Source organism: Myotis lucifugus, unplaced genomic scaffold, assembly GCF_000147115.1.
Source record: "Myotis lucifugus unplaced genomic scaffold, Myoluc2.0 scaffold_102, whole genome shotgun sequence".
Classification (NCBI taxonomy): domain Eukaryota; kingdom Metazoa; phylum Chordata; class Mammalia; order Chiroptera; family Vespertilionidae; genus Myotis; species Myotis lucifugus.
The window spans coordinates 103,568-126,598 of record NW_005871150.1 but is presented as its reverse complement, the minus strand read 5'-3'; the positions used below and the strand labels follow the sequence as shown (position 1 = coordinate 126,598).

General features: G+C 36.3%; 1 protein-coding gene and 1 long non-coding RNA gene across 23 annotated transcripts in view; one reads left to right on the top strand and one right to left on the bottom strand.

Annotated features, from left to right (window-relative positions):
- PCM1 (pericentriolar material 1) overlaps positions 1 to 23,031 on the bottom strand; it is an 85,203-nt gene that overhangs the window by 13,714 nt on the left and 48,458 nt on the right. For 7 of the 22 annotated variants that reach the window (XM_023757132.1, XM_023757133.1, XM_023757134.1 and 4 more), the window contains 8 exons: positions 21,081 to 21,245; positions 18,855 to 18,911; positions 14,746 to 14,918; positions 14,300 to 14,431; positions 9,258 to 9,378; positions 7,696 to 7,854; positions 7,318 to 7,454; positions 621 to 755 (listed from right to left, as the gene is read on the bottom strand). In XM_023757132.1, the coding sequence (XP_023612900.1) occupies positions 621 to 755; positions 7,318 to 7,454; positions 7,696 to 7,854; positions 9,258 to 9,378; positions 14,300 to 14,431; positions 14,746 to 14,918; positions 18,855 to 18,911; positions 21,081 to 21,245 (1,079 nt within the window). Of the gene's footprint in view, positions 1 to 620; positions 756 to 2,786; positions 3,603 to 3,624; positions 3,834 to 5,720; positions 5,864 to 7,317; positions 7,455 to 7,695; positions 7,855 to 9,257; positions 9,379 to 14,299; positions 14,432 to 14,745; positions 14,919 to 18,854; positions 18,912 to 21,080; positions 21,246 to 23,031 lie in introns of those variants that run through there. The other 15 variants (XM_023757141.1, XM_023757142.1, XM_023757150.1 and 12 more) reach the window with 6 other exon arrangements.
- On the top strand, positions 697 to 20,087 carry LOC106697779. The gene is made up of 3 exons (XR_001349013.2): positions 697 to 774; positions 2,963 to 3,020; positions 19,928 to 20,087. It is a non-coding gene; the product is annotated as an uncharacterized LOC106697779 (long non-coding RNA).

Below are 23,031 nucleotides of genomic sequence, written 5' to 3'. Positions count from 1 at the left end.
GAACATAATTTAAGGTTACTATTACAGCCTAAGAAGTCTCCACAATCAACAGCTGGTTTCTAGCTTCAAAAATTTCAAAAATTATTTGAGAAAACAGGATAAAAATTTTTCAAACAGCCCTAGCCAGTTTGGCTCAGTGGATAGAGCATCGGCCTGCAGACTGAAGGGTCCTGGGTTTGATTCTGGTTAGGGCACATGCCCGAGTTGCAGGCTTGATTCCCACTGAGGAGCATGCAGGAGGCAGCCGATCAGTGATTCTCTCTCATTACTGATGTTTCTATTTCTCTTTCCTTCTCCCTTCCTCTTTTAAATCAATAAAAATATATACACATAAACAATTTTTTTTTCACAGTTCTAACTTGAAATTTCTTAGTAAGTAGAAAAAAAATCAAAACAAAATGTTATTAGAGTTGGGAGAGGCCCTAGAGATGATCAAATTAAACAAAGACACAATTTAATACAATTTTTTTAACCAGGTAAAGGAATAACCTAAAAAGTATTAAAATGTCACCACAAATAAATGCTAGATGGAGAGCTACTTAAATGTAGAATGCCTGAAATGGCAAAAAAAATCCTACTCAGGTGATACATATTTATGTCATACAAGTATAAACTCTTACCTGTAATATACTTCCAAGCTGTTTATGAAAGAACTTTACAAACTCTTTGCTCTCATCATTTTCCTGGGTCAGGGTCAACACCATGCGTCTTACTGAAGTCAGAAGCTGAGAAGAGCATACTTCATCCATGTGCTCCTGAGAAAAATCCTACCTGGTTAGGATATAAACTTACCTATCGCTCAAATAAAATCAATCCACATAATATGAGATTTTATTTTTCTTGCATAGATGCTTTTCAACTTTCAGATATACATTTGGAATAATTTATTCATAAGAATAGCCAACTCCCCAACCCCCCTCTATACACGTCAAGAGGTTTGCAAATTTTGATTCACCATACCAGATAATAGCCAGTAAAAGAAACTGGCTGATAAAAATCTTCTCATCACTTTTTTTCTGTACCTTAAGCAGAATTACTCATGCCATAGTTTCCACACTGTCTGTCTTCCTGTCTGCAGTTGAGTTCAACTACTCTTACAACCATCCTCAGGCTTTCTCAATTGGCACTACTGCATCTGATCTCTATGCACTAGATGCCAGTAGTACCCTCCACCCTCCCAAGCCCTGATAACTAAAAATGTAGCTAGACATTACTAAATTTTTTGAGGGTCAAAATGACCCCCAGTTGAGAACCACTGTCCTAACTTTTTTAACAGGCCACTTTGGCCTTCAAGAGAATTCACCACTAGACCCAGTACAGAGTCTCTTTTCCTTGATCTTGCTTTAGAAGCATGTTCAAACTTGCTACAATCCAAATGATGGGTTAGCTTTCCATTGTCACTGTCTTACACATTGAAAAGTACAAGTAGATTGTAAGAAATGAGCCCAATTACAACATATTTTGTAGTTTGCTGTATCTGAATGAAAAGAAAAGACTGGCTTTTCATTTCTAATTTTTTAAATTTCCATTTAAATTAGAATGTAAAATAGTGCTATCCCTGGTATAAGTCTTGCCTTCACTTTCCATTTCTCTCTTTTCTTTCTTATTGAATTTAGAGAGAGGAAGGGAGAGGGAGAGAGAGATTTTCCCCCTTATTTATGCATTCATTGGTTACTTTTTTTTCTTCTTTTTAAAAAACACTTTATTAAGGTATGACTGACATAAAATGTGTACATTGAGTTTGAATATCATTTTCATTCTTTTTTTTTAATATATATATATTTTTTTTTACAGAGAGGAAGGGAGAGAGATAGAGAGTTAGAAACATCGATCAGCTGCCTCCTGCACATCTCCCACCGAGGATGTGCCCGCAACCCAGGCACACGCCCCTGACCGGAATCGAACCCGGGACCCCTCAGTCCGCAGGCCGACGCTCTATCCACTGAGCCAAACCGGCTTCGGCATCATTTTCATTCTTGCCATCCTTGTTACTATCTTGGTCTATTCGTTCCTTGAAATGTTGTCTGACATAGTTAAGGATATAGCTGGAAAAATTGGCTAAGAAAGTGAATAAACTGGAGGAGTGTTGATTGAAAAACAAAACAAGCAGATCATTCCTTGAAAGTAGCTGTATTTTTGTTAACCTAGATCAGTGGTTCTCAAAGTGTGGGAACGTTCTAGAACTGCAAATGTTTTGTTTGGATCAACGTACTGGTTATTTTTAAAAATCTGTGTCAGATTTTTAAACTTTCTTGTTTTAGCAGATATTTTCAAACTTGTCTTTTATCTCTTTGAAAATACTGAGAGCCCTGGCCAGATAGCTCAGTTGGTTAGAGCATTATCCCAAGATGCCAAGGTTGTGGGTTTGATCCCTAGTCAGGGCACATACAAGAAGCAACCAATCCTCCTATATAATAAAGGGGTAATATGCAAATTGACTCTCACACCCTCACACAAGATGGCCGCCCCCATGTGGTCACAAGATGGCCTGCAGGGGAGGGCAGTTAGGGGCGACCAGGCCGGCAGGGGAGGGCAGTTGGGGGCAACTGAACCAGCAGGGGAGGGCAGTTGGGGGCGATTGGACCAGCAGGGGAGCAGTTAGGCGTCAATCAGGCTGGCAGGGGAGTGGTTAGGGGTGATCAGTCTGGCAGGCAGAAGCAGTTAGGGGCAATCAGGCAGGCAGGCAGGTGAGCAGTTGGGAGCCAGCAGTCCCGGAATGTGAGAGGGTGCAGGGTGGCTCAGTGCACAAATTTCGTGCACTGGGCCTCTAGTAAATACATAAATAAGTGGAAGAACAAATTGCTGTTTCTTTATCTCTCCTCTCTAAAGTCAGTAAATCAATAAATAAAAATGTAATCAACTTCTAAAAAATTGCTATTTTATACTCTTTCTCTGATAATTCCAGTATCTGAAGTGTTTGTGTCATTATTTATTGTCTATTATTTCTGCATGTTCTTTTCAGGATGTCTCCTTGTATATCTGCTATCTTTGAAAATGTGCTGGAAGTTACCAGAAAAAGGGTACGTGTGCGTGAATACTTTGATGTCTGAGATATTACGTTTCTCAAAAGATTATATTCATTTGCTTTTGTCAGTCACCTGGGCACACCACCAACCTGATCAATATTGTAGATTTTGAAGGCTGAGGTTCCCTATACCTCCAAGACGAGCTGAATCTGAGAGACATATTCATCTCCAGTTCAACATTTTCTTGAAGGTGGTTTCATTTGGGGTTCCAGTTCAAATGTGGGGTGATTATTCAGAATCCCAGCTTTCAGCACTTTTACACTTGTACCCTTATACTGCATGTCCACCGACCTCACAGCTGAGATTCACAGGGGTCTCCTTCCAGCAACAAATGGCTTCAGGCGAAGGCAGCCCTGAGTGTTGGAATTACAAACTATCTCTTGCTTCTCTAGAGTTTGATCCCTAATTCTTCACTCCTGTTAGCTCTTTGGAATGCTTTTCTTTTCTCAACATTCCATCCAGCTTACGTTTTCTATGGAAGAGTTGGTCCTAATTCCCTAGGCCACCATTACCGGAATTGTAACCCTTCACTTAAGCTTTATTATCCTCCCTCCAGTCGTCCTGCACAGGTCCTTCCTATCCCGGGGAAGGGAACAGAAGGGAAAAAAGACAAAGAAGAGATGGTGTCTGTTTTTATGACTTTGTTTTAGGGGAGTAGAAACTTACACTTCCTCAGGAAAAGCTACACCTTTTCAGAGTGAGGAGATATGGTCACCTAGAGTTTCTCCACTTACCTAATTTCATATGCTCAACTTATCCCCATTTTGTCCAGTGGGTCACGCAATAGGAGATGACAGTGTCCAGCCACTGGGCAGAGTGACAAAAGAGGGGATGGGTTGACCTGAGGTGTTCTGCTATGGGGCACAAGTGGCTGCTGGCGGCCACTGGACTGCCTGGCACCGGCAGCAGGATGCTCCCTTTTCCCAAAGATATGAATTAGGAGCTGCCCTGACCATCCAGTCTAAAATAGACACTATCATATCATATTTTAATTCTCTGCATGGCACATATCACTATCTGATATACATTTACTTATTTTAAAATAAGTAACATCCTTGCACATGAGCACCATGACAGCAAAGGCTTTGACTTGTTCACTGCCATGTCCACAAAACCTGGCTTAAAGTAGGCACTTTTGAATAAATAATGAAAGAATATTGTGTAACCATAAAAATATGCTGTAGAAAGATGTTTATAGTATATGAAAAAAGCAGAATGCACATATATATGCAGAAAATATTACAGAAAGGGGAAACTAAAGGGGAATGATTTGTTCAGGGAGTGATTTGGTCAGAAAGGTTGGAGAGGGTGCAGGCCGGGCTGAGGAACACCCCCTCCCCCGTGCATGAATTTCATGCACCGGGCCACTAGTATATATATAAAAGCCTAAGCAACTGTTTGACCAGTAGCTATGACATGCACTCTCCACCAGGGGGCAGATGCTCAACGCACAGGCATGGAAACATGAAACAGACTGATGAATGTCAGAGGGAAGGGGGAAGAGGGGAGGGTGGGAAGAGATTAACCAAAGATCTTATATGCATACTAAGGCCCGGTGCATAGATTCGTGGGGTCCCTCAGCCTGGCCTGAGGGGATCAGGCCGAAACCAGTGGTCTGACATCCCCGAGGGGTTCCGGATTATGAGAGGGCGCAGGCCAGGCCAAGGGACCCCACCAGTACACAAATCTGTGCACTGGGCCTCTAGTTTAATATAATGTCTGAAAAGTCTTGAAAATATTCATAACCTTAGAATAAGAAATTTTGTGTAAGAATTACTTCTCAAGAAATAAAAATGGGATATAGTAGGTGTACTGGTTAATAATGCGGATTTTGTAATCAAAGAAAACACAGTAATTTCAAGAGAAACATCCAAAGTGCATTATCCAAAGTAATGTCCATCAGTAGCTACACATTTCCCTCATCTTTCAGGTAATTTATGGATACGGTTCCAATAGAACTTTTCTTGTTTTGATGCAAACAATTCAGAGACCCAATTTTCCATTTCTTCGTCCGTTTTGAAGTGCTGCTCAGAAAGTGCACGTGCCATCGATTGGTAATCTGAAGGAGCAAGATCTGGTGAATACAATGGGTGGGTTAATACTTCCCAGGCAAGATCTTTTAACATGTCTTTAACTGGTTTTGAAGTGTGTGATGGTGCGTCATCATGAAGCAAAATTACTTTGCCGTGTCTTCTGGCACAGTCTGGTCATTTCACGATCAAAGCGTGGTTCAAATTGATTATTTGTTGTCGGTAGCGATCAGTATTAATGGTTTCACATGGTTTTAGAAGCATATAATACACCACACCCTTCTGATCTCACCAAACGCAGAGCATTCTTCTTTCTGAAGCAATTTGGCCTTGCAGTCGATGTTGATGGTTGAACTGGATCAACTATTGATTTTGTGCGCTTGGGATCTCAAGATAAATCCACTTTTCATCGCCAGTCACAATTGGATGCAAAAAAAGACTTTCTTGCGTGTTGAAGCAACATTTTACTGATGACTTTTTCATTTTCCTTTTGTCTTTCGTTCAGTTGATGTGGCACCCATTTTCCTTCCTTTAAAATCTTTCCCATTGCTTATAAACGATCAGAAATTGTTTACTGAGCAACATTTAATCTTTCTGAAAGTTGTTTTTGAGTTTGACACGCATCTTTTCCAATAATGCTTGTAACTGTTGGTCTTCAAACTTTTTCGGTTGACCTGGACGTTCTTTGTCTTTCACATCAAAATCATCACTTTTAAAGCATTTAAATCAGCGTTCACAAGTATCTTGAAATGGAGCATGTTCACCATAAGTTTCCCGAAGCATATGATATCTTTCAGCAGCACTTTTCTTCAAAATAAAGTAATGAATTAAAACTTCCCTCAAATGTTTTTTTGCACGAAATTCAACATTTCTAAGTGTAAAAATATCTATGATGTTAACACCTTCAGAAAATTTGACATATGAAGTTTTGAAGCTTGCTGTCAATATAACAAAATAGCATACATATCAAATCGTATATCAACATATGTATAACTCCATCTATTAAAAAAAATCCGCATTATTAACCAGTACACCTGGCATATTTAAATTTAGCTAAGTCATTTATGTATTTATAAAAGTAAAAAAAAGGATAAACATAAATATTTAACAATAAGAACTGATAAAATAATAGAAAATTCTATTCTATGAATACTCAACCCTCAGAGTAGCAATCAATATAGCTCACTACTGACAGTCCTATTTGGCAAACTCTGGTTTTTCCTTTTTTGCACACCTTCTAAATGTTGAATCATCTTGTCCTAGGCCACAGTTCTAGCCCCTTTCTCTTAGCTAGTGCCTGCTTTAGGTAACCACCTACCATTAATAGGACTTGTTAGTTTCCAAAGTATATTTCAATTGTCTACTTCTCCCCATCTCTAGTACTACACCCTTGGCCTAAGCCACTATTATGTCTCATCTGAGTTCATTGCGCTACTGACCCCTATAATCAATTATCCACAAACAAACCAGACTTTGTTTTTCTCTCCTGGAGTTTCCTCTTTAACTCTGAACAAAGTCCTAACTCCTGATCATGGCCTATAATGTTCTACATAACTGGCCCTTGCCCCCGCTCCAATTTCATTTCTCACAAATTTCCTACAACTACATGGTCCTCCTCTAGTTCCTTAAACAAGCCAAGCTAGTTCCTATCTTAAGGCCTTTAACTCTGTCTGGAACGATCTTGGTTTAAGCTGGCTCCTAATTCATATCTTTGCTTAAATTCTCCCTTTTCCCAAAGATATGAATTAGGAGCTGCCCTGACCATCCAGTCTAAAATAGACACTATCATATCATATTTTAATTCTCTGCATGGCACATATCACTATCTGATATACATTTACTTATTTTAAAATAAGTAACATCCATGCACGTGAGCAACATGACAGCAAAGGCTTTGACTTGTTCACTGCCATGTCCACAAAACCTGGCTTAAAGTAGGCACTTTTGAATAAATAATGAAAGAATATTGTGTAACCATAAAAATATGCTGTAGAAAGATGTTTATAGTATATGAAAAAAGCAGAATGCACATATATATGCAGAAAATATTACGGAAAGGGGAAACTAAAGGGGAATGATTTGTTCAGGGAATGATTTGGTCAGAAAGGTTCCCAAAATGTTGATGGGGCTATCTCTGAGTGACAAAGCTACAGGTTATTTTTAGCTTTTCTTTTGTTTGTGTTTTCTGAATTTATTACAATGGAATACTTTGTATGAATTAAAAAACAAACCGAAGTTTATTTTTAAAAATTATTGCTTACCTTCAGAAATGGAATGACTTCTTTCATAATTGCTTTGATTTGTCGGTCTAGCTGCTGAGTATCAATTCTAGGACACGGGACCGTAGAAATCTCACTTACAGGTTGTTGTGAACTATGATTTTCACTAATAGGAGTTTCTATTTTTAAAAAGAAAATGATAGCAAAATGAAGTTTGACATTATATGTGTTTACGCAAAATTCTACAGAACATTCAATTATAATTTAATGCCAAAATAATACAAAGAAACATCTATGTAATTTTAGCACCCCTAATAAAAGTGATTAAAAAGCCACTATTATACATCAGATGGGGCATTTAATTTTTATATATGGAACTATATAAAATGACTTTTCCTGCTAATGAATTCAACAACACACCTTTCAAATTATTAGCAGTAGTCATGGCAGCAGCACCGTTTTCATCCTCCATAGTCCTGCAGGTACTTCTTGTGTTTGTGTTACTTTCAGCTTCAGTTTTCATACGTTCGTACTCCCTCATTCTGGCTAATGCTTGATCTAAGTGAATCACAGTGTTACCTGCATATGGAACAGAAATATGGCTAGAAGATGTAAAAGAAAATTGTTTCATGTATTCCTCTAAATTTATTAATAAAAAACTAATGTCTGAACATAGGAAAGGAAAACTAGCTTTAACAAGTTATAGGTATGGTACTTTTACTTAATCCTTAAAATAACTATAAAGTGGATGACAGCACCCTCATTTTCAGAGAACTTAAGTAAGCCGCACAAGGTTGCATAGCCAGTTAAATGTTGGAAAAGGAATTTGAACTCAGGTCTCTTAGATGACGAAGTCAATGTATTTCAGTACATCACTTTGCTTCATTTAACAGTACAAAAATAAATTCCAAAATGTCATGCAAATTCTGATGGAAAAACCTAAGCTAAAACAATCAATTAAGGTAAGAAAAAGAACTTAGAATAACATTTCCCAATTTTCCTTTGTCTACTTCAGACAAAGCTAATGGTGAATGATTGTGAGGAAAACTAAAAGGGACTGGATTGGCCAGAGAGTGATTTTTCTCTATTATGAAATGAATTCAGTAGAGACTTGACAGGCATTTACTCAGAAGGGAACTGGCCTTAGAGTCCTCGATAATCAGAATAAGGCAAAAGGAAGATTCATTGCTTTGGTAAAAGGTAGATAACTAATGACAAGGCAAGGTTTGGCCCTTTCCTTTGTAGTGGAAAAATGCCTTTGAAATAATCTAAATCTTGTTCCCATCATATACACAAACACTAGAATAATATGACATCAGATTACCATATGAACTAGTGTCTAGCTTCTTTTGCTCACTATGTTTCTGAAATTAATCGATGCTATTGTGTTTCAGCATTGGATACTCAGGTATCTTTTGATAGGCTACAACCTGGAAAATGAATCAAGTGGTACTCATACATTGTCTTTTCCCTAATCTCCTTCCCAATTTTAGGACTCAGGGTTTATTTACTCTACCATTGAGTAATGCAAGCCTCTAAAACTTTTCATTATTATGCTAAGAAATTTCAATTCTTACCTCAAATTAAGAAGTAACACTTTTATTTAAAATGTGATTGGATGAAGCACTGCTAACTCTAGATTTTTCCCATTAACTGGAAGACCTAAGAGGGTGACCTTTATCTTAAGAAAAAGGACATCACATTTTCTAAACTTCTATTATGCTTGCTAGAAAGTTCTGTATATTTTTCATAAGAACATAACAAGATAAGACCCCCCATTTTCTTAGTATATGCAGTCAGAATGGTTAGATGATTTGTACAAGGTCAAAGAATTAACAAAGATTCCTGAATTTAGACTGATGGATAGATTTTTAAGTCCCTGTTCTGCCAGAACTTGTCCTTCTAGACTGTCGCTTCCTTACCAATGCAATTCAAAGACTGTAGTAAAGTCATATTATAAGATTATAAAAAATTCTGCTTACCCAGATCATCTGTTGCAAAAGGCTCAAAATTTGAAGATACAGACAGGACACTAGCATTATCAGCATCATTTTGCTCACTTATTTTATGTGTTTCTCTCTCAAAGTTCTTCTCGTAAGTTTCCTAAGTTACAGTTTTAAGATAAATAAAAATCACTAATACTTCTTTTTAAAAGTTTGGTTATATTAAAATTATTTAAAAAACTATTTGCATAAAACTATATACTTAAAATTATTATATAACCAAAGTTATAAAACATTAGAAAGTTACAGAAAACATTAAAATATTACATAACCTTGCAGAACACTTGTCCTTATGTAGATGACAATACACAGAGCCAGCTACACATTAAATTCTAACTTGGAAAAGTTAATGTTGCAAATTATTCTCCACCCTCAGGGAAATTCTCCTACCTCCAAACCCGAACAGCGCCCAGTACCTAAGACTATGATATATAGTTGTTTCATATCAGAAGAAAAACATGACAGCATCATTCATATTTTTTAAATCAACTTTATTAAAATATAATTTATAAACAATACACCCATTAAATGTACATTTTGATGAGTTTTGAAAAATATGTGCACCAATGCAACCACCTTCCCTAAAAATAAAGACGATTTCCATTAACCCAGAAAGGTCCTTTATCTCCACTACACCCTTCTCATATGATTTCTATCAGCACAGTTTATTTTGTTGGCTCTAAAACTTCATATAAATGGAACCATTCAGTATGGTACTCTTCAGTGTCTGGCTTCTTTTGCTCACTATGTTTCTGAAATTAACCAATGCTTTTGTGTGTTTCAGAAGTTTATTATTTTGATAGCTGAATAGTATTCCATTGTATGGATATACCAGTTTCTTTATCCATTTATCTGTTGATGTTCCAGTTTGAGGCTACCATGACTAAAAATGCTATGAATAATAGTGTACAAGAATTTTTTTGAACGTATATTTTCATTTCTCTGGGGTGAATACCTAGAAGAGAAATTGCTGGGTCACATGCCAATGTTTTAACTTTATAAGAAACTACCAAACTGCTTTCCAAAGTGGTTGTACAATTTTACAATTCCACCAGCAGTGTGAGAGTTCCAACTGCTCCAAGTTCACACCAACACTTCATGTTGTTTAATTTAACCCTTATAGTGGGTGTAAGGTAACATCTCATGTGGTTTTACTTTGACACTGGCCATTTACATATCTTTCTTCATGAAGCACCTGTTCAAATCTCTTGCCCATTTTTTACTTAGTTGATTGCCTTACAATTGACTTATAAAAGTTTTTCATAAAACAGTCTGAATTTCTCACGTATAGTTATTTGGCAACTATATATACTGAGATTATTTTCTCCTAATTGTAACTTTTCAAAAACAGAATTGAATCAATTTTTCTTTCATAGTTAGTGCTTTCTGTCCTAAGCAATCTTTGCTTATGTCAAAATCATGAAGAATTCCTTGTTTTCTTTTAGAAGTCATAGTTTTAGCTTTTTTTCTGGACTTCAAGAAATTTCAAATTAACTTTTGTCTTTAATATGATTAGGGGGTGGCACGAGTCTCACTTGTATTTTTTTTTTTTAATCCTCACCCAGGGATATGTTTTCAGTCATTTTTTAGAGAAAGAAAGAGAGAAAAACATGGATGTGGAAAAGAAACAAACATCAATCGGTTACTTCCCATATGTGCACTGACTGGGGGTTGAACCTTCAACCTCTTGGTGTACAGGACAATGCTCCAACCAATTGAGCCACCCAGCCAGGTCTCACTTGTATTTTGACTGAAACTCATTTCATAATTATATTCTTTTCCTTGCTACTGATCTTTTAAAATTTTCTCTGATATTAAATAAAAGTTTTAGCCCCAATTAAAGAAAATTCAGGTATTGGTGAACACACTTTAGAAAATGAAACCATACTGTTGCTCCGTCAATTAAGACTTGCTGGTGGATGTGCTTTTGCATTTTATAGCACCGGGAGTACAAGATGCAAAGTGTTTCTTCCTCTGCTTAAACTTCAATTCCTCATTCTCCTTCACTTGTAATTTCCAGATGTCTACTTTTCCTTCTCTTTGTCCTGGGCATGAAGACTCTTATACATACCCTGAAATGTGTGTTAAAGCTCCAAAAATGAAGCTCAAAGGACCTTGGTCTAGAAACACGGAGAAGGAGACTCTTTATCTGTTCAATTTGGTAACACTAACCATGTAGCTATTCAAATTAAATAAAATTTTAATTTAGTTCCTCAATCCCACTAGCCACATCTCAAGTGTTCGACAGCACATGTCCAATGACTACTGTATTAGACAATGCAGATCTAAAACATTTCCATCATTATAGAAAGTTCCACTGCATAAAACTGCTCTAAATCAACAGGTATGAACCTTGGATGCTGTATTGCTCCTGCTAATTAAATGGCATAATTAAGGGAAGATGTTGACATTAATGCTGAATTTAAGTTTTAGATGAAAAATTAAAGAACTGGCTATTTAAATTAATACTAAGGGGACTGGGTGAAGGAGGGTAAAGAGGGGAAAATGGGAGACATCTGTAATACTGTCAACAATTAAAAAAATATAAATAAATAAAATAAGCCCAGCTGGCGTGGCTCAGTGGTTAAGCATTGGTCAACCTATGAACCAGAAGGTCACGGTTCAATTCCCGGTCAGGGCACATGTCCAGGTTGCAGGCTCGATCCCTAGTAGGGGACATGCAGGAGGCAGCCGATCAATGATTCTCTCTCATCATTGTTGTTTCTTTTTTTGTTGTTGTTAATCCTTACCTGAGGAAATTTTTCCATTGATTTTTTTTAGAGAGGAAGGAAGAGTAAAACACAGAGAGAAACATCAATGTGAGAGAAACACATCGTTTGGTTGCCGCTTGCAAGCACCCCAACCAGGGATCGGGCTAGGGAGGAGCCTGCAACCAAGATATGTGCCCTTGACCAGAATCAAACCTGGGACCCTTTGGTCTGCAGGCAGACACTCTATCCACTGAGCCAAGCCAGCTAGGGCTCATCATTGATGTTTCTATCTCTTTCTCTCTCCCTTCCTCTCTGAAATCAATCAATAAAAATATATTTTAAAAATAAATTTTTTTACATTTTTAAAAATTTATTAATACTATGATTATTTATGCCAAGTCCCTACAATTATGGACTGAATCATTGTGAGTCCCCTACTCCCCCAAATTCATATGTTAAATCCCTAACTCCCAATGCGATAGCATTAGGAGGTAATCAGGTTTAGATGAGGTCATGAGGGTGGAGCCCCATGATGGCATTAGTGTCCTTAGATAAAGAGGAAGCGACACTAGGTCTTCTTCTCACTGTCATTGTAAGCACATGGGGAGAAGGTGGCCATCTGCAAGCCAAGAAGAGGGTCCTCAACAAGAAGAAAAATCTGCTAACACCACGATCATAAACTTCTTAGCCTCCAGAACCATGAGAAATAAATGTTTAAACCATCCAGTCTACAGTATTTTGTTTACCAGCCCAAGCTGACTAAAGCATCTACTTATTAAGCAGCATAGTACTTTTAAATTTCATTTACCAGTAACTTTAAAACCTTGTCAGGTTAACATTAATAAACTGTAACTCAATTTTCAAAATTTGCTATTGATGGTGCAGACCAATGTGCTCAAATCTTTTTAAATAATTTAAAATGCCCTAGTTGGTCTGGCTTAGTGGATAGAGCGTTGGCCTGTGGACTAAAGGTTCCCCTGGTTCAATTCCGCTCAAGGGCACATGCCCGGGTCTTGGGCTTGATCCCCAGGTGAGGGCGTGCAGGAGGCAGTCAATCAATGACTCTCTCTCTCATCATTGATGTTTCTCTCTCTCTCTCCCTCTCTTCCTCTCTGAAATCAATAAAAATATATTTAAAAATAAATAAATAATAAAATAACTTAAAGTAATGCTACCTATAAAATTTGAATAAAAAGGGAGGCACTGGAGTTAAGGATATAAAATTACTAAAAAATATTTAGAAAAAACACTTCATGTTCTCACTAAGTTATTTCAATGTCTAATAAACTTTAATGTAACCCAAGTAGCAATTCCTTACATTAATTTATCCTTGACATTGTAAAGTCAATTAAAACCATGTAGTTTTTAGACACAGGCTTACCTTCATAGTAGTATAGGCATTGGAGCCTAGTAGAGAAAGGTTTTAAGCAAAAAAAAATGACATGGGAAAGTATTGTCTTAAACATGAATATAAGTTAGAGCAAAACTCCAGAAAAAAGTCTTCAATATTATAAAAAATTACTATATGTGAAGAGACAAGAAAATCTTCTAAAAAAAAAAACTTCAGAAAAAAATTATGTTAACATATCAACAATGGGCAGAAACAGAGTAATATGCTTTTAACTCTCCCAATAGCAGATATATGCTAATCAGTTATGGTACTCTTATTCATGGATATCCAGGTGCTAGAGATGGCATACAAAGCGTATTTGCTATTCCAAAACCACATATCATCTTTTATGACAGAATTAGGGTCTGAACCTTTACACAGGTGATTTCCAAATACTTCGCATGTTCTCTATCTCCTCAGTATCCTAGTTGTTTGTCATTTGGTCATTTAATAGCACCTTCCTGGCACCATAGCTCCTGTATGCTAGATAGGTGCTTATTTGGAGACCATAGTTTATTGAAAATATATCATTTTCCTCATCACTCTTTTCCATTTCCTTTCTACTTTACTTAAAGTTTCCTTCATTAACTTTAATACATTAAATTACATTTTTGTACTGAATGGCTTTCTTTTGTCTAGGCTTCTCTTTTAGCCCAAAGACCTGCTTTATCTTATATTTATTTATTGAAAGGTTCTGACTGAATACAACAAATTTTACTAAATGTTATGAGTCAACTCCTGTGGTGAGCAAAAGATATAAAACACAACTATTTTAGACTATATAATTGATCATTTATAATGTATTTTGATTTTTTTAAAGCTGAAAACCAAATATTAACACTCACAATTTATAACATTTTAACATTTGTTTAACACATACTGAAATTATGTATAGATTTCATTAATCATTATCAGCTTACATCATCTGTAGTAGCAAGGCTTTCACTGGGAGTAAGTTCTGAGTTTGACGCTATCCAAGTACCAGAATTCACTGACTTTATATTTTTCACATCTTTTTCATGGTTCTCAGAAATATGTGTGGATACTATGTCCTAAATAAGAAAATAAAATGTTTATGTTAAAACATAAATGTTCATCAAAATTTAAAAGCAAAACCAGACAGAAGAACAAATTCAATATACCTCACCTCATAGGTTAACTATGAAGAAAAAAATAATACTGAAAGTTGCTCAGAAAAAGATTTTATCTAAAAGCTATTTTAGCTATACAAGAACTTTTAAACAAAAGGCAAGAAGGCACATAAAAAACAGATCAAAAGATATAAGAACAAGCATATACTTCAGACATAATCATGAAGACAGCAATACCAGATAGGGTAGGAAAAAGAATGGTAAGTACCAGCTACCTGCAATGCATATAAAGCCCTCTGTCTTAAGTAGTCTGTACTGAGTAGCTGAAGCTCATGGAAGAGTTCAATAAGAAAATGTGGACGAGATTCATTTTGAGAAATTAATGTAGCTACTTCAGAATAAATAGTATCCCGCAAAGCTTCGAACATGGAAAAATCACTCCCAGTTTCTGGAAGATATAAAATATCAGAAAGTTAACATTGATGAAATACATTCCTGACAATTTCTATTAACTTGTATCATTACTCTCAGCCTTAAGTTACTTAAAAATCATAGCATACTTAATTCTATTTCAGGGCTTTTATTTTTATTTTTTTTAAATATTTTTTATTTCAGAGAGGAAGAGAGAGGGAGAGAGAGAGAGAGAAACATCAATGATGAGAGAGAACCATCGACTGGCTGCCTCCCGCACGCCCCCACTGGGATCGAGCCCGAAACCCGGGCATGTGCCCCCGACCGGAATCGAACCTGGGACCCCTCAGTCCACAGGCCAACGCTCTATCCACTTAGCCAAACCAGCCAGGGCTCTATTTCAGGGCTTTTAAAGTAGAAAGAGAAATCTTAAAAATACCAAGATAAAAATAATCATAAAAATATCAAGATATGTACTGTACATTAAAGAAATATTTAAATGTATAAATAATATTATCTACTATTACTTGGACCACAATTATTTCTCAATAAAAAAATATCTGGAAAATGTTATACATTTCATAGGACTAATCAGTGGAAATCTTTCAACATCTGGATGAAATCAGCTAAGGCAAATAATTTTCTTTTCTTGCTAATATGAACTTGTTACAAAGAAGGAAATTTCTTTAATAAGGAGAATAAATGCTACTAATAAAAGTTACTATTTTAAGTTCTATCTAGTTATCTACAAATTGTCAAATCTCAACTATGATACTATAGTATAGTATAAAAACTGAATTTGCAACTATAACATAAACATAATAGGTCAATTTTTCTATAGTATGACATACTTACTAACATACTCAGTAAAAGTTGGAGCTGCCATGGAAATTTTCAGTTTCACAGAACCCAGGTAGCACTCTATTATTTAGCAAAAATTCTGCCATGTGTATTTATTGATAACACAGAATATCACCCTTAATGATGTAGTCATACCTCTATTTTCAAGAGTTCAAATTAGGAACTGTTTCCATTTTTATTTCTCTGTGGAAAAAAATTATCTCCAAGTGGTTCTATCAAATTCTGTAAACATTCTAGAGCAACAGAACTACATGTAGTTAAATATTTAAAATTCCAAAAATCAGTAATAGGTTTCTAACAAAGAAAATTTAAAATGCTGTTTTAATATATTACGTTTTCAGATAAATATGCAAAGATCATAAAGATTTAATTCACTTTTTGCAAAAGAGGAATAAGAAAATGCAAAGCCAATGGATTTAATAAAATTTTGCCCAGCCAGTGTGGCTCAGAGGTTGAGAGTTGACCCAGGAACCAAGCGTTTACTTGGGCACATGCTCCAGGAGGCAGCCGATCGATATTTCTCTCATTGATGTTTCTATCTCTCTATCCTTTCTCCCTGTTTCTCTCTCTAAAAATCAATAAAGGAAAAAACAAAAAACAACTTTGCACTAATGTCCTAAATAAATTAACATGTTCAGGCCTCAATTTCCACTAGTAAAATATAATAAAAATAATAAATACACAACTTCCCTATCTGTCCTCAGACATTTATGAATATAAAATGAAATGATATATTAAAGTTCTTAGTATTATAAAATGTCCAAGTGTGATATATTACTACAAAAATAATCTTCTTATAAGCAAGAACCCAAACTATCTCTGTAGGAAATCTCAACTTATAAGATATATGCAAACTTTCTATTTATGTTTGACACAGTTAACTTAGAAAATGTGTTATCTCAAAAATAAGAATAAGCATATTTAATCTTTTTCATGACTCTTTATGGTAAAATTATCACTAAATATGTATCATTAAAGGTCAAATTATTCCAAAATAATTGAATTATGTCAAACACATGCTTCTTCATACCTCCCTCCTGGCAAGAGAGGGGTGGAAAGTTTTTGCCATGTTCTCCTCCAGAACTAAAGGTCACTGATCTCAGTCAGGTTTCTCTGATTCCATCTTGTTTTTGTTTGCTTTTTTCTCATGGGGTTACAGGGCTGGGTTAAAAAGGTGAAGATGTTACCAGACAGGGAACCTACTAGTAGTCCTGAGTGGGACTGCCTCAGGCCAGCCACTGGTATGTGGGTTCTTGACTTTGTGCAGGAAAAACTTCACAAGTCCAGGTGACTGTGAGGGTACATGTATTAAAGCTGGGGACAGTGAAATAAGGACGGGCATAGTACAGGAGCACCAACAGGAGAGCCCAGGCGGGGCTGCTTTAGCTCACTAGGAAGCCAGAGAAAAGGGGGCCTTGGAGCAAGTTCAGGTGGTTAACCTGGGGAGAGCTACACTGCCCATTGCTCCCTTGGTTGCAAGTCTCATGGGGTCCCTTAGAGGTTAGGGGATGCATGTCTGTGGGGGAGGATCTATCTTCTTTTTATCCTCTCTATTTTCATTGTTCTTTTCCTTAGGAAGTGCCACTGATATAATTCAACTTTGTGCCAGGTTCTTGTTTTTCTTCCTTAGATTCCCCTAAGGATTCATGACAGGCTTTTATTTTTTATTCATGTGCAATACAGGAGGCATTCAAGAATATTTATAATTCTACTAGGGGCCCGGTACACATAATTCATGCACTCAGGGGGAGGGGGGGTGCGGAGGTGTTCCTCGGCCCAGCCTGTACCCTGTTGCAGTCCAGGAGCGCTCGGGGGATGTCTGACTGATGGCCGGCAGTCGGACATCCTTAGGGCTGTCTCGGAGGCAGGAGAGGCTCCAGCCACAGCCGCCATCATGGCTGAGCTGCGCTCCCCCTGTGGGAGCACACTGACCACCAGGGGGCAGCTCCTGAGTTAAGTGTCTGCCCCCTGGTGGTCAGTGCATGTCATAGCAAGCGATTGAGCAACCTTAGCATATCATTAGCATATTACATTTTGATTGGTTGGACAGACAACTGGACATTTAGCATATTATACAGGAAATCACAAAGAACCATACTTCATGAAAATGCATAATTTAAGACAAAACCAGCATTTTGGAATCTGTAATTTTCCATTATCTTTATCACTAGAGGCCCGGTGCGGGGTCCCTTGAACTGGCCTGCGGGATACGGCTGAAACCGGCTCTCCGATTGCCCCCAAGGGGTCCCGGATGGCAAGAAGGTGCAGGCCAGGCCAAGGGAACCCATTGGTGCATGATCGAAGCCGGGGAGGGACACGGGAGGTTGGTTAGCCAGGAAGTGACTGCGGGAGGACTCCAGGGTGTGTCTGACCTGTCTTGTTCAGTCCCAACTGGCCGGACCCCAGCAGCAAGCTAACCTATGGTCAGAGTGTCTGCCCCCTGGTGGTCAGTGCACGTCATAGCAACTGGTCAACCAGTCGACTGTCTGCCCCCTGGTGGTCAGTGCACATCATAGCGAGCAGTTGAGCGGCCTTAGCATATCATTAGCATATTACGCTTTGATTGGTTGAATGGCCAACCAGACACTTAGCATATTAGGCTTTTATTATATAGGATGGTCTCTGCATGTCACAGTTGTTTTTGTTTAATGGTTTATTTTCTATAGATGATGATTGGTAATGAAAAATAAGCAACTACAAGGCATACACAATACTTAACACTGCAAATCAAGAGGTAGGAATAAAATAACTATTTATGTTTGCAAAATTTATTAATGCTCTTAAGCATTTAAGACATACTAAATTAACTTTACTAAAACACAAAATTATAAAAATATTTTCTGTTACCCATATGGATGTGTTCGTTATATTACATAAACAGAAAGTGAAAACCAAAAAGCAGCCAATTTTACCAAGTAAAGAATTACAAATGAAAGTCTTTGGAATTTTATGAGTATGAATTTTCTTTGAATTTTACAAGCCAAATAACATATGCACTAAGCTAAATCTAAAAAAAAAAAAAAAATCAGAACAATGAAAAAAACTAAGGATTTTTAGAGCCAATAGCAAAAAATTAACATAGAGTGGACACCAAAACTAAACATATTGTTACCTGGCGCTTCATTGCATGCATTTCTGTTAGATTGCTGTAGTATTCTCCTAGCATGTGCTGTAGGAAAGGGCAGACATAGGATGAACATAAAATGTGTATGATAGGGTCTATAATATAAACAAGTGAATAAGAAATTAAATAAGCAAATTCCTTTAAAGCTGTTTGCCTGAACTGAAATGTTATCACATATGCTCCATTTAAAAATAATCTCATTAGAGAAAATATAAAACGACTTGCCATAAACTTATATTAAAGTGCCTGATAGTGACCATAATGAACTACTACCATTCACTTAGAAGTATACGCATCCAGGTGAACCTTCCACATCTCTTTAGGGAGAGGAGGGCTGTATACTTTAATACCAGCAGTCATATATGTTACTCTCTAATAATCATATAACAAAAACTGTTACATGCTATTAAGAATTTTAGGGTAATGGTTAATACTAAAAAATAAGTCTTTTTAGAAAGCATATAAATACACACAAAGGTGTATTTACACTATTCAAACATTTTTCAATTCACTAAAATTCAATCATTTTCTTTTAATAAGTGACAGTAAGATCTGACCAACAATCAATTTATGTAACTGATATCCTTTCAATTTAGTGCCTTTCCCTAACCTCCACCCAAACGTTTACTTTTGAAGACATCATTATTTGATAAAGGTAGTGAAAGGAGATGAAAATTACAAAATTTTGGTAAAATTTCAGGGTCAGGACAATAAAATTGATATTTTTGCCAAAAAGATCCTAGACTTAACAGGCCACGATGAAAACTTCAGTTCTACCATTTCCAAGCAATATGATCTTGAGGAAGTCATTTCAAAAAAAGTGATGTTTCTTTTATGATTACAAAAGTAATGAATACTGTAAAATTTTAGAAAATTTATAGAAGAGTTTAAAGATGATAGAACCACTATTAACATTTTGATACATTTTCTTCTAGTGTTTTTGCATTCAGATTTTTGTTTAAAGATAGTTGAAAAAAAACACACAAAACAAAACATAGTTGAAATCATACAGTTCAAACAACAATAAATCTCAATTTATTTTTTCCCATTTGTTTCCTTAGGATGGATGCCTACAGAATTACTGAGTTAAAGGCATGACTTTTTGATGAAAAACTGTGCCAGTTTATATTACTGGCCCTTTTTGAGTGCTGTAAAAAAATCAGATACCCTCTCTGACCATGTATACTCATCTACAAATGGAAATAAAAACAATTCACAGGATTATGAAGCTCAAATGAGATAATTTATAAACAATGAAGCATAATACAAATGGTAGCTGCAACTATCATTTTCACTAAGGATCTTACTGGCAACTGAAAACTGACAGTCTATATTTACTACCTCCCTTCCTCTCCACATTTCTTTGAGATGTACTTATTCTCTATAGATTATGAAAGTACCAGTGCTTATTTAAACTAAAACGGTGGCAAATACATATGACTCCATTCATCCAATAAACACTTACTGAGTGACTACCATGTGTCAGGGATCACACTAACATTTAACAAATATGAAAAGGCAGTATCTGTTGCCAAGGGACTCAAAAAGGCGATACAGGCAACAAAAGAGGTTTACACAGGCTACAACAAAAACAAAGAAGGGAAACCTATCCCAGCTTGCATTTGGATGCAAGTTCAGAGTTACAGAACTAAGAATTTATTTAAGAGACCAGCAGAGGAAAGGGCTCTCAAAGAGCAAAAAGGACTTGAGACAGAAAAAACATGCTGAGGTAACATGACAGCTATGGGAACATTTCAGTTCTGTGCCACTAGAAGAGTAGGTTTAAGGCAGAAGATAATGAGGAATGAGACTGGAGAGGCAGGCAGGAATCTCTGCTGGCCAGACATGTTACATTATGGCATATGGACTTTCTCCTGCAGGCATGGTTTGACGCAGGAAAATGACATGATTATATATCCGAATTCTTATTCAGATAAGATTTTCAGAATTCCAATTAGGATTTCCAAGTTAATGTTAACTATACTTTTCTGTTTCGAATTTTAGAAAAATGAGTCAAAAGCTAATATCATAACAACAATACAAAAAAGTTCCGGTTTACATTTCTTGACATAAAGAAATGTGTACTGTAATCTCTACATAAAACCTTGCAGATAGAAAAGTGTAACAGACCAATTTCAAGACTTGTTTTAGTACAGCTTTTCAAATGTAAGATGAAGAAGTCCTTAAATTAAAGCAAACCAAAAAAGAACATACCTGAAGATATTTCTGCAGACCTACAACATTTTATTATTTTTTCCAGCTGCTCATGACTCTTTCTGCTGGATACTTTTGCTTGAACAGGCTCTTCAGTCTGGGCTGAATGTCTGTTCCTATTTTTGCAAGGTTCGCATGTGCTAGACATACTGGCACTTTCATACCCTTAAGTAAAAAAAGTAACAACTGTTATCAGTTGTAACTAATTCAAACCGAAAGGGAAACTGATTTTCATAGTGAAATAGTACAGGTAACTCAACTGAGCATGCTGTGAAGGCCTGGTATAAATAGAAAGAGTAAATGAAATATCTTGGAGATACCTTTGCAACAGTCTTTGGAAGCATGGGGTAACAGTAATATATCCTATCACTCATTGTCCTTTGATACCCATCTTAATGAGCATATCTAATATGACCCAAATTATCTACTAGACTCCAAGTTAACAACTTTTCAGTATTAGGAAATACAAGAAAAAATATTATATACAATCTATACAAAATATCCAACACAGAGAATAATAATGGGCACTAAATAGTCAAATATGCCTGCCTTCTTACTATACCTTTTATGTAATGGCTTAGTCTAAAAAGTCTTGCCCACCCATAGGTTATACATATATTCTACTAAATTTTCCTTCTGAATTTTTTTGTACATTTATTTTGGTATATGGCGCAAGGTAGGGATTCAACTTTATTTTGTTCCACATGAATAGTTGGTTATACATACCCCTTTGCCCAATGAATTAAATTTAAATTTCAACCTTACAATAGGATAGTGAAGACCCTGGGGGGGGGGAGGGGTAAGTGAAGGGGGAGGTAGGAACTGGGGGGGGGGGAAGAGGGGGAAAATGAGAGGTATCTGTAATACTATTAACAATAAAAAATATTTTTTAAAAATAAAATGTAACCTTGGTTAACATATTAAATCTCCATATTTATTGGGTTTTATTCCTGGGTTTTCTGTTTAACTTATCTATTCCAATGCCATTTTCATTCCTTTAGCCACAAAAGTTTTACAGTGTGTTTTAACAACTGGTAAGGCAAGTCCTTCCTAGCTTTCCTTGTCTATTCTTGGACATTAGTCCTTCTAGATAAGCAGTAAAAATTTTCCCCCAAATTTCAAAAACAATCTTTGGGGAATCAAAATAGAATCACATTGAAAGCATTTATTAATTTGAGAAGTAATATTTAATAGCTTATCTATCCTCATCTAAGAGCATGGTTGTATTTTTTCATTTGTTCATTCTTGTTTTGTGTTCTTCAAAAATATTTTATAAAATTTTACAGAACTAGGACTTTCCTTGTTAAATTTATTCCTAAGAAAAATTTCCCCCAGTAGTTTTGGATACTAAAATGAGAATATTTCCTCCCACTTCCATTTCTACTGGGTATTACTATAATAGAGAAAATTATCTTATAACTTTAGGAGCTATTTTATAACTTCAGTATCTCTTGGGTTCTCAGAAATAGACTCAGATACAGAGAACCATTGCCAGAGTGGGGGAGGGTGGTGAGGAAGCTGGGTGAAAGGGTGAAGGGATTAAGAAATATGAATGAATTGGTAGTTACAGAATAGTCACAGAGATGTAAATTACAGCATAGGGAGTTTTCAACAACAGAAAGAGTTGCATGGATCTCCTCAACCAAATGTTTCCCAAGAACCATAGAATTTTGATCTTTGCCCTAGATATACTCTCAAAGAGCCAGCAGACCCTAAATAAAGCCTTGCTGCTTACAGCCCCCTGCTCACAGCAGCTGCTCTGCTAATAACAAGTCCCCAATATATAGTTAATTTATTCTCTGTGATATCCTATCTGGAGTCAACCTTCCCTTTCTATTTCTAAAGCCATTTTTCTAGTTAGGACTTCATCATCTCATATTTAGGCTCCTGGTTTCTTCATTGGTCTCTCTGAATAAAGTCTAGCCATGTTCATTCATTCTTTTAAAAACTT